This window comes from Ptychodera flava, chromosome 15 (assembly GCF_041260155.1).
Source record: "Ptychodera flava strain L36383 chromosome 15, AS_Pfla_20210202, whole genome shotgun sequence".
NCBI classification, from domain to species: domain Eukaryota; kingdom Metazoa; phylum Hemichordata; class Enteropneusta; family Ptychoderidae; genus Ptychodera; species Ptychodera flava.
In genome coordinates, this window is record NC_091942.1 from 27,184,967 (window position 1) to 27,197,941 (window position 12,975).

Consider the following 12,975-nt stretch of genomic DNA (forward strand, 5'->3'; position numbering starts at 1 on the left):
ACAAGAACATCCGAAGAAACCTGCAAACCAAATTTGAAAGCACCAGGACAATCTTCAGGCTGTTTCTGATAAAAAATTGTTCATAAAAATTATAATCTTACAGATTACGAATAATTGAAAATTCATCAAAATTCATTTAAAAGCAATCAGGTTTGTCATTCCCTGTGAAGTTTTCATTAAATTCAGTTGAAGTGTAATAAAGAATACATTCGGGTCTAATTTTGTCACAAATTGAACACATCTGAATGAGCTCATATGTATTCAAACAAATCCAACAGGTGGTTTCTGAGAAGATTCTTTGACAAAATAGAGACAATCACTAGAAAATGAAAATGTTTGCATTCACTCTACCCTAGGGAACACTGTACATCAGATGTACCAACATGCCTGACATAAAGAAATTGGACCTGGAGCTCTCAAATTTTTTTATTTTCTGCATGTCCACATCTTCCTGCTTATTTGCATATTTTTTTGTACAAGAGAGTTAATATGAACAGAATGCTAAAAAATGCCACAAAAGCACTCTTATGGTTGCTAGCAGGCTAATATGTCACAGCAACAAAGTAATTGTTGGTAATGGCAGATATAGACATCAAATGGATCTAAAGCACTTTAAGAAAGTACATAAGATATTGGGAGAGCAAAATCTGATTTTTGTAATTTTACAGTCACACAGATACCCAAATTGGAAACATGATTGCCTTCTGGAAAACAGGATTTCATTTGAGCTTGGCAATTTATCAAAAGTTTGGTCACGGCTCATTGAAAAGACTTTTCTCATCCCTATATTAAATGACAAATTGGGGGAGGGGGGAAGGGCAGGGAAGGAAATCAAAGATAACTATGAAGAAACATCCACAAAAGTAAACATTTGCATGGAAGATAGATCTTGATCCGGTAATGTACTATAGACACTATAGTGTTTTTCCCTTTCCATTCAAAGTCACCGATGGAGGTTGTCCTTGACTTAGAATTCACCGATATTCCCCCCATGGGCAGCTTTTGTGGGCGGCTGGGACTTTTGTCTGTCTAGGCCGCAAAAGAAACATCATACAGATTACCGACAAACGCCCTACCGGTACGCTACTTGCAAGCGAATCAGCGTATGGTAGAACGTCAACACTTGCATGATTTAAAGAGCCCGCACTGCGTAGCTCAATGGATAGCTAGGATGAGTATAGAGAGCAATGAATAAATTATGAACTTGTGTCCTTTACTTGGTGTGTCAACTCTGTACGACATCAAAACAACCTTGACATTTTCGGCAAAATGATGAATTCCGGCTTCTAATAAACAAAGTCATTAGCCTCAAGCGACTGCATCATATAGAGCTCATTTGCGTAGGACTTACCCTTTAAATGTTCAGATTGGTACAATCCAATTACTTTGATCAATGGATGGGCTTGGCCATTTAAATTCAAGTTGGGGAGGATGGGTAAATGTGAGCTAGTATGACCCAATCAAAAGCGCATGAAAATGTACATTATGATAGGGTAACACAACTTTGATCATGTACTTTCTTTACACTAACATTGAAAGTATACCCCAAAAGGTGAGTGACAAAACTTGTTTACAGAAACAAGTTGATTTGATTTTGCCTTTTTTCAAACCTTTTTTTAATTCATCAATTCAATCTTTTTGATAAACAATCTCCTGATACTGAAACACATGTACCGTACATTAAAAAAGATAAAAAACCAACGACATTGCTTTTGTCCAAATTTGAGATTTCATTATTTGCTTCCTTTGAAGAGAAACAATAACACGTCTGTGGGTTTCATACTCCTTATGCTTTCCTTCAAACAGACATTAATTTTTTTTGCTCCAGGTGGGCAAGAAGTTTCCATTCGGCAGAAGAAAGAAGAAATGCTTATTTATCGATAAATTTGTATATCAAAAGTACCGGCAAGGAGTTTCATTTTGTACACTATCTATTCTATGGTCATTAATCGTCTGATTGATCATAAATGTTTACTTTTAGTACATGTATATCAAAATAACACTTTATACTATGTGGAAGAATTTTTTGATTTAAAGTTCTGATATTTTTGACAATATGACAAACTTAACAGAAACAATCAACTATGTGAAAAAAAGGATTAACATCCTTTTATAATTATTTTGGTATTTTCTTCTTTTTTACTCTTCTTCCTGGCAAACAGAGGTTTGGGACGTTGCCCAATTTTCACAAAATACCAATGTATTGGCAAAATGGCCGGAACATTTCCTTTTTAATTCAAATAAATAGCCAAAAGAAATTATAAAATGTAACCCACGATTTGCCTTCAGGCCTAATATGATACTTACAACTGTATATGCTAATAAGTTCTTTCTTTGGGATAATCATCCTCACAAATTTTTCAAAATCAATAGATACACACTAGAAGACAAATTTTTTATAGCATGTTTTCGTACACTCATAGAACAATATTTGTCCTGTATCTATTTATAGAGCTAATTATAAAATTTGATGGGTTAAATGACTAGACAATTTGTGTTTATGTTCAGTGTAGTCTTGCCAATATTGTCTTTGAGCTGCTTTTGTGAAGTATTGGAAGAGAACACAGGCTTTGTATTTCAACAGCAGGAGGTAGAATGGAAAAAAAAATTAATTTAGCTAAACAAGCAAGTTTTAACTAGCTTCTGTTGAAATATGATTCTCTCCTTTCATGTGAACTAGAAAGGTTTATTATGATTGTAATCAATTTACCATTGACTTTTGATCAGGATGGGAAATTCATCTGAAAGTTTGTTCGGGAAAAAAAGCCATACAGTAGCACTTTTCACATGGAATTTAATACACAACATTGTTGAAAATGTAAAAGCACACATTCCCACTTTCTGATTCAAAAATGTACAGAATGAATATTGCGGCACTTTGGTGAACGAGCTGTGTTGGACACTCTGCTGAGAGCGAGTGGGCGTGCGTCTGTACATGTATTTCAAATGTGTATTTTGACACGCTTGTCTGGCCCTGCCCCTCCTTTATTGAAGACAATCGAGTGATGATGTTGATGTGCAGTTGTAATTTAACAACTTAAACAAGGACTGCCATGCACTGAACACAACACTGGAACCATCACTTCTCATGTCTTCACTGTTGTGGGAGGTTGTAAAAGCTGACATTCTTATAGGAGAATGGCCAAATCGCCATTGTGCCATAGGCTGGCAATGTATCTTCATTGCAAAATAACCAGGAATTGAATCAGAATCCTGTTGTTAAGCATGTAAGACATCCGAAGGTGAATAATTTGTGAATATTTTCATGAGCTTTACTGAGTGAAAAACAACAATATTCAGACTGACATTTCAAGTGAAAATCTATTCCTGCTTACCTCAGAATATGATCCTTCCCCGATTATTTTGCCGAATTTGAAGTCGCTAACTTTCTTTTTCCTTATCTGTTGCTGCTGCTGTTGTTCTTTTTGTTGGTCTGTAACGTTCGGACACTGCTCATTTGTCTTTGGGCCTGATTGTCTCTGTGATGGCGTCGATGTCTGCTCTGTGGGCTTCATAGTACTTCTGTTCACTGAACTAGACTGCGAGGTAGTCGGAGGATCATCTGCCTGAAATTGTTGAAGTACACAAAAGTGGGCAGTGATGTCAGAAATGACATTGAACCATGACGTAGCAGCTTTTGAGTCGTGGATGAGCCTTAAAGACATGGAAAGCAATTCACTGAAAAAAGTTCGCTCTCCATAAACACCTTCTCTTGGGCAAGTGCTGTTCCAGTCAGAAACGTACATTTGCTTGATTGGCGAGAAATGTCACCAGTTTTAGCTGGACACCAGGCATTGGTGTTTTCAGAATTTTATCCCGCTTTTTTCCTATTGAAATTTGTCTCATCCATGAACGAGAGACACATCCTTGACATCCTCCCCTCCCCGGCTTCCTAGCAGTCATAATTTGCCATGGATCTGAAAATGCATTGCATTCCTGGGTGCGAGTATACAATACACACACACACACACACACACACTGTAGCTTCACCCGTTTCATCTCTTTGACTTTGTGATCAACAACACTATTGAAATCACTCAGGGACTGAGTAAAATCTAGAAATGACAGCCTTCTTGTTACATACTGTGAGACAGCACTTAATCTTTATAAACACAAGTGGAAATGACATTGCGGGATGGAGGGGCTACTAACGTGATAGCTGACCATACAAATTGCATCCTCTTGAATGTATTTTGTACAGAAAGAAAACGAGTACTGAACAACATTACTGGTATATGTATACACTGAGCCAGGTACTTATGAGAAGTCTGATTGATATACTGACTTCGTGACAGAGTAAATTATCGTGTTGAAGAGCCATTTCTACAAGGTTTCTTCAAGTAGAGCTGGGTGCGGAAACACGACTCGACTGCCGATCATTTTCAACTTCTGAGTCCGTGGGCATATGTCAGTGTTTTTGCTAAGGTTGGGGAACACTGGTAAATGATTTGGGAACCCCGGTAACATTTCTGCTGTCCCTAAAACTGATTGCGATAATTTACTAAGGGGAACCCCCTTAACAGTTGCCCGTTTACCGCCCGTAACAAAAACACATTGTGTATGATATTGATTTGAGCTATTTGCAAATACACGCGTGAGTGAAGGGGCATTACATTTTGCAGATCTGTTTGTCCTGTGCTGTTCAAGCGACCTGCAGAGCCTGCACGTAATGGCTTTCAACCCCTCATTTCAAAATGCTGCTCACTGGAGCCAAGTTGTTTACAGGGGAGAGAGAGAGTTGTGCCTTGCTAATCTTGTCATGTTACGGGTATTAATGTCCAATTCTGAGCACACAAGCCTCGTCATAATACTGATCATCGAATCACATTTGTAAATGTCTTTTGTTTTAATACCAGGTTGCACATGGTGGCCGCTACAGTCACCACATGACCAGTAATTTGTCGTTTTTAACAAACATATCGTTGAAATAATCGCACCAATAGATATAAACGTGTGCATGTACAGTACATGAAATCATGAATTCCCTCTAAAATTAAATGTTGAAAATTGTGAATTCCCTTCATATACATGTAGGAACCGGTCTAAAATTAAATGTTGATAATTTCTATGTACACTAGACATGGGTATCACTACGCAGGTGTTGCATTGCCATTGTACAATAATACTGCTAAGTGCATTTCATCCTTCCGGCAAAATTATCCAATATTCACATACCACAACCGGACCACGCATATCATCATCTCATCGCCCTAAACGATTGTCCATTACCAAGAATTCAGAACACAAAATCCCTCTTGCTTGAAAACACATCTGCTGTTGTAGCAGTTTGTCATTGCGAGGAGGAAACCCTGCATTACAGTACATATATTGTATTGTACGTAACATGCTTTGCCTAATTTATCATTGTGAGGGGAAACCCTGCATTACAGTACATATACTGCATTGTACATAACATAAATGCTTAATATCTCTATTTTGTTTTGAATTGTAAAGTTTTGATGCACTGCATGCTGTATTACTCACATTGGGATTTTTTCATACGATCAAAAACCAACATTTTTTTTTCATTCACCACAGAGAGGAATAAAGTTTACACAGAATTTACATAAAGCAGAGAAAGAAAGTTTGTACACGTGTAACGGTATGGCTGAATTACGGATTATATTCAGGTACAACAATATATTTTCATCCATAAAATTGAATAATACAATGTACTACCTTATCCATCACAACATGTTTGGAAATAGTCACACCAATTTTGAAGGTTCAAGGCAGATAGACAGTGTAGGCTCAGCAACCTTGAACAGTACCACCTACAAGTATTTTCTTCGACAAAAATAAACAGCCTTGGGTAACATATAGCTGAATGCTGTGTCAAGATCACCTTTCACATATATTCAAATATTTTTAAATCATGGAAATCCATGAAAAATTAAGATAAGATAAAAAAAATTGTAAAAGAACGGCTTATTGCAACATACAATCATGAATCTGCCAGTTTTTTTTACACTGCTAGTAGCACAGATAAACATATTTATCTATTTTGTTATGTTTTGGAAAGGATGAAATAGAAGACTGGCCTTCTGTAGACCATAGACTCGTGAGAAAATTGGCTCTCAATGCTCCATGAGTAGAGTGAGTCAAAAACTAGCGATGGTACTTGTACGACGTGGATTGCTGGACACAAATGTCAGATGTTAAAAACTTGTGTTGACATTTAAAGAAGAGACGAAGATATATTTTCATGAACTGGGTGTACTGTACTCTACGCATGATATATGCATGGATGAAATAACGATAAACCGCAACCTACCTTGCTTGCTAGTTTCAACAAACTGGTGGCTAAACTAGTAATAGTCACCGGCAATGTGTGCGGATAGATTTATTGGTATAGAGACTTAGGCTTATCACAACAAACCTGCTGAAAACATGATTGGCATATGAACAGGTGAGAGCCCTTGCACCTGAATACGGTACCAGTTCATTGGAAATTACCCATTCTGAACTTTTTAATGCATGCTCGGAAAAACATCAAATTACACAGGGTCATGGTTGAACAGAAACCGATCCTGCACTTGTAACATCACCGATGATGAGGGAGTGATTCAGGGAGAGTTCCTAGCAAACAACAACTATCACATGACACAGAACAGCTAGCCAATCCCTGAAGAGAGCTGAAGTACCCTTCTGAGCATGGGCAGAGAGGGATTTTTGCAGTTGTTTTTCCCCCCAAAACTGGATTTATCACTGTTGACATATTCATCAGCTTGGTTACCATGGATGCGGAACTGTGTGAAAAACATGTTGAAGTCCAGTAATTCCACATTGAGAGAGTTGTTTATGATCTCTAAATTTAGCATTTTCCATGTTGTTGGAAAAATTTAACGATCGCGGATAAATCGAGAAACTCTCCGTACAAACAAAAGCAAGAGCTAACAATAACATATCTATTTCTTGCCAATATTATTTTTAGTTAATTTGATTGGAGACAAGAAAAACAATTTCAAGTCTGTTGATTGAAATTTTTAATGTTTGCAAAGTTACAGTGACTCATTCTGGGTGTGTGTGTTTTCAATTGTTGGATTTGGTTGACCCGAACTAATTGCACATGGAAAAGTTGATATTTGAGATTATGTGCACATATCTTTTTTACTGGGAGGAAGGAATTATTAATGACTGGGAGGAAGGAATTATTAATGACACTTTCCCAGAAACCGGCAATCTCTGGCAAACAAAGCTTGTACTTTCATTTTCAATTGCACTTCGTTTCCTGTATGTTTTTGCATGACCAGTTATAATCACAAATGCTCTGGCGTATCAGGCCTGCAATAATTTCACCACAGTTGAAGGTGGAGAAAAAAAAAAAATTCAAATAAAAATCGAAACTGTTCATTAGTGCCGCAACTCAAGGATCAAAATTCGGTTACAATTAATACCTTACACGGGGGAAAATTACATTACACGAATGAAACTTTCCAGAGATTGGGTAATTCTGTGCGTAAACACTTTATGACCATTATCTGGCTAATACAGATCAATAAAGTGGGTGTGAACAAAGGGCCGTTAAATTACATTACAGAGGTTTTCCTGGGTGTAAAACTGACAAGAAGTCAATACAGCGCAATGAAAAGCAGATCAATAGCAACAATAGCCGGTAACACACACTGTATTCATTTCTCCATCCAGTATTTTGTTGTTTTCCAGCAAACTGGCAGTGCTGGGCAAGGACAAGGGGGCTGACAAAAAGCTCACTTAGAATTGCCTTTGTCCGTCCACATGGAGATTTATGTCCACGGAAATATTCATTTAAAGTGGAACATCATTAATTTAATGGTGAAGCTCATTCCGGAATACTGTCAGATTATTCCGGAATTGATGTCGCTGGAGACGAGCTAACCAATTGTATTGAAATGATCACTGATGGGGGAAATATAAATTATATTATGCTATTGTTGTGTATTTGAGATACTAAATATTAACATTAATACTCAGCAGATAATATTCACATACATTTAGCACCTCTCGGTGAAGTGTTATAGCACCCTCTACAGTTAACAGAGGCATACTGTATCTGATGAGCAATTTTGTGTACATGTATACACGTGCCACTGCCAGTAACTCAAAACATACACTATACTCAGAGTACAGTTAAGTCTTGAGTCTTGCCCCGATGAAATTCTCTGCTCATCTATAAACTGAGCAAGCCTTGCAGGTCTGCATAACGAAAAAAACCCCAAGCATTGTTGGAAACAGGGTTATTGATAAAATGTTTACCTGAACAGCGCTGATTAAGGAAAAGAATGCTGGAAGTGAAACAGGGCCTTTCATAGTGAACTCTCTGTAAATTATTGATTGCGTGGACGTTAGTTTCAATGAATGTTTTCCAGGAATCGACGACATTTTGGCAACATCCACATCTGATGATCGGTGTTGACAAAAGGACTGTGCTGCAGATGATTTATGGCTTGTACAAGTTCTTTAGACTACTGAAAACCCAACTGCATCCCTGCATTAGTGTATTTTTATCTGTAGTCCACATGCAAGCTATGAAAACACTGCACACACTCAAAATTGCTGTTCCAAGTACATCAGTGCAACAACATGACAGCTTTTGGAAATGTTTTTATTTTTGCTTTGCCTTTGTTATTAAAAGAGAGGGCACTGTACACTCATAGACAAAGCTTCAATAACTAAACCATTGTAAATTAATTACATACATATCTGATATAATAAACTGTTGACAATTTTTGCAAGAACTATTTCACTTTCCATCTATGAAGTGGTTGCAATTTTTAAAGCGTTTTCCTAAATTGATATTATCTTGTCTCGCATATTCTCATTGAAAATAGTACAATAAGATGTGGAAAAAAGTTCCTCCTTTCAAAAAAATATATTTACCTCTGGGATGGCTTGTATGTAATTATTAACAAGGCATAATCCCTAATGTTTATAATTTTGGGACCAAAGTGTGTGGCGTACACAATGTTCATTAAATCACCTTTGCCTATTAGTATATAATAGAGCGCATGAACACAAAAAATACAACAGTTTAAATGCAGAATAATGTACTGTACATATACAGCTATTGTTAACATGTAATGTTCTATGTCTATACATGTAGTTACTGTACATACAATGTACATGTATTTTGATTTCTTGTACCCTGAATCATAACTTTTGTTATTTCATCATTACTTCGTTATCGTTCAGCATTGTTTACAAGAAGTAAAGCTGAGATGTACATGCACAGCTTCCTTTTTTGTGATGTTCTAATTGTTTTCTGTTTCTTATCCACATTTCCACACATTGGTTAGTTTTCCACCCTTGGGATTTATTCCCTGTTTCATTACTCATACAAATTTTTTTTATGTTTTCGTTGATAATGACGGTTTGGTTATAGGCATACTCGTAAATGCTGTAACCGTAGAAACTCGGAAATTGTTATTTAGATGACGGACATATAAATGGACAGATACTGAAACGGGCTAGATATGATCGATAAAAGGCTACAATTTATGCACACTGCAACGACCAATGAGCTACCTTCCTGCATTATTTGACTTTGCTTGGTACTTTTGCTCAGCTTGGTGAAACATGATGAAATGACAGCTGACGGAGCCCTGCTACCACCCTGTACAGACATGGAACAGAAAAATGATTTCTGGTGCTCTGTAGATATGAACCAGAAATTCAGGCAAAGGTCATCATATTTAGAAATGGATGGGAGCTCTGCTCTGCAAACATTACACCACAGTTCAGTAAAGTAAATTACATTACATTTTATATCAAATAAAACGTTATCGTGGTAATTTGGCAAAAAGAGTTCACTGTGATTATTGTTGTCTCGGGTCCATTCTTTTTGCTCTATCAGGGTGGCAGTTGAATTACAAGTATTTCACACCAGAAAGCATGAAACACTCTCATCCAGTACTCTTGATGATGGCGTTTTTTTGGTGAAGGCCAAACACCTGCCATCGAGAGTACTAGACTAGAAATACTCATCAGAGCTGCACGAGCTACTGAAGTACTTTTGATGATAGAGCACTATGACTGTGTATGTACATGTATGCTGACAGAAACTGACGGTCACATGACTTGGATTACATCCATAACGAGTGACTTGCATCTTTCAGGATTTACAAAACAGAGATATATGTGTAATGTTTTGTGACAGTCACTTCCATGTTATGATTCACAATCAGACTGAAAAAAAAAAATTGTGGGACTTCCATGTACATATTTTTGTTGTGTTTTTGAGTTGACAATTACATGTACCTGTGCCCTCTTAATATCACAATTTAGTTTAATCCTTCCACCACCGAGTTCGGAAAATCCCTGCTTGTTCTCTGTGGCAGGGTTGGACTTCATGCATTGAAACCAGGGTGAAAGAGTTCACGCCATTGTTTGTAAACACCAGTGTAGTTCAACGTACACAGAAAGAACCCGGAGATGTGAAAAGGGTTAAGGGCAAATTCGGTTCTGTTGTTGTATTTTAGGGCAAGACTGTAAACAATGCAGAGCGCACACAATGCAGGGTTTCACATGCAAAACAGACCTGACGCAGGACTTTGTAAACAAACACCACACTCTGCCTGGATTGCAACCGACAATATAAATCAAGTTTTGGTGTCCATGTGTTTGTTTTTCTCTTGTAAGTTTGACCCGGGGAAGTCATACGTAGTGCACAAATGCACAGCATTTAATCTCCCCTCATGAAAACTTGCTCTCCCTGTTTTTTTACCCTCTGGGGAACCATTGCAGACATATGTATTTCAACCTCTTTGCGGACTTCCGTCAATGTCAGTACTTTACACCCTCCACACCTGCACAGAGCTGGCTCCTTTTACAGTCCATAAATTTCTCCTGTTTTTTTTTAAATGTTTTGTTTTGGAGCGGGAAAAATGCCGAGCCTGATTCCATCCCCAGCCATAGCAGTAACAGTTGCATCGTTGTCCGGGCCTGGGGAGACAAAGAGATGCCTTCCTCGTATAAACCCGAGAGAACTGCTTGATTAGAAATGTGACCAGTGAGGACAGCCAGTGTGTTCATGTTATTGTACACGTACATCTTTTCTCAAAACCATATGTGCACTGCGTAATTGTTCAAGGAACAACACATACATCGTTCAGAAAATAGTTTACATTTTCATGCAATGTTAATTTTTTTTTATATTTAACATAATAACCTCTATTTTTCATACAACTTTACATTGATTACTTGTTAGATAGCGCATTATCAAGAGATTTTTGTATTCCATCCCTGCGACACATTCAAACATTAGCTAGTCCATACAGACTGTGTGTGCACAATGTGAACTGTTATTGTTGACAGTGTGAGTTAGTGCACACAACCTCAAATTGATTTTGACGACTTATTGACATATTGCAGGCTTAGGAAATTAGACATTCGATGTAAATATAGACAGTTCATGCATCGTGCACGTAATCAAAAGCCATGATGTAAGGCTGCATGGCACATAAATAATGAAAAAAACCCTGCAACAGATACTGATCCATTTAGAAATATTCGATGGTGATTAGCAAAAAATTGCTGGAAAGTACATGTATATACCAGGCATGACTATATAGAGCAACAAAGATGCCAAACGAACGACATCACTCTCGTTTTCTGTGAAAAATACAATATTTCTTTTGATTTTTCGGGGTGTGTCCACAGGCAAATTGGTATGCTGGATGAGTCAACATGCTGCATGCTAGGGCAATAACAATCACGTCACTGCTCCTCACAACAATGATGCAATAGAGACAGTTCCTGCTGTCGTACACGGTTTGTTTGACAGATGTTGACAGACGAGTGCTGTACTCGTCAAAACTAACACATCGCTATCTGTTGAAACTCAATCCGGTGTCACTTTTGACGTAATTTTCCGTTATTTTTTTTTTATCTGTTCGTGAAATACAGCGTCTTGTTCCTCTGCCTAAAAGTCAGTGTGAAATGCCTTGCATTCAAACTTGTCAACACTGACTGTACAGTATGTGTATGTAATGTCCTTTGTTATTCTTGATGACTGAAATTCCCTCCTGTTGTCAACAATCACACTGCAGACTGCAGACGACGCATTGTGTCCGCAGGGCTAATATTTTGTACAAGTTCAGCAAAATTTTTTGACAGAAACCAACAAAAATGTAACCATTTCCTAGAAAATAATTTGGGAATATTCCAACTAAAGTTACAGATGGTGTGCCGGTAAATTTTTACTTCTGAGATCGCTAGAAAGCTCAGCTCATACGGTTAAGTCTGGCCGTCAACATTAGTTAAAGTTCCCATATGTGTGTTTGAGTAACAAACACAAACGCCATGGAGCATTTCATTCAGGGTTGCTGATGTGTAATTCTTCATCAGCAGACTCTGAGTCATGACTCATTGAATCAACGTTTCAATGGTAAAGTGGCACTGTCTCTGACCCTCATGAATCACGTACATACACATACATGTACATCAGTTTACACTTGCATGATTTTACCACTGGGTGGGGAGGGAGGTGCAGTCTTGAAATTCTTTTACATTTACAAATACTGACATGTATTTATGAAAACCAATCAAATTTTTCGCTTGTTGTCTCTTTTGGAAAAAAAATCCAACCGTTTACCTGACTCAGTTTGCTGTTCAGAGAAATATTACCAACAGTACAGACTACTGCATACTAGTAATAGCGTATAAATATTAGCTTAATCATATGGCGATAAATATATATTTTCATACAATAGGTTGTAAAATGGGTTAACATGCAACAAATAGTATGGGAAATTAATTTTTATTTCAATGCTGCCTGTTTGACTAAACCATGTGCTTTCTTTGTCTGCCTACTTGTGTCAAGTACACCGTAGTTTAATGTGTGTCTGTACATGCATGTTACTCGTTTCTTCAATGCAATAATGGAAAATTGGCTGAATCTGGTCGTGAATTGTAACTGGAGATTGTCAAATCAATCAGTAATACATTTTCTATGCATGAGCCTTTTATGAAATACCAGTAGATCCTGTAGCAGAAATA

General features: G+C 37.4%; 1 protein-coding gene across 2 annotated transcripts in view; it reads right to left on the reverse strand.

The window, feature by feature from the left end:
* LOC139151721 (3-phosphoinositide-dependent protein kinase 1-like) overlaps positions 1-12,975 on the reverse strand; it is a 40,656-nt gene that overhangs the window by 23,660 nt on the left and 4,021 nt on the right. The window contains exons 1-2 of one of the 2 annotated variants that reach the window (XM_070724695.1): positions 6,275-6,578; positions 3,336-3,566 (exon numbers count right to left, since the gene is read on the reverse strand). In XM_070724695.1, the coding sequence (XP_070580796.1) occupies positions 3,336-3,515 (180 nt within the window). In that variant the 5' untranslated portion in view covers positions 3,516-3,566; positions 6,275-6,578. Of the gene's footprint in view, positions 1-3,335; positions 3,567-6,274; positions 6,579-12,975 lie in introns of those variants that run through there. The other variant, XM_070724694.1, reaches the window with a different exon arrangement.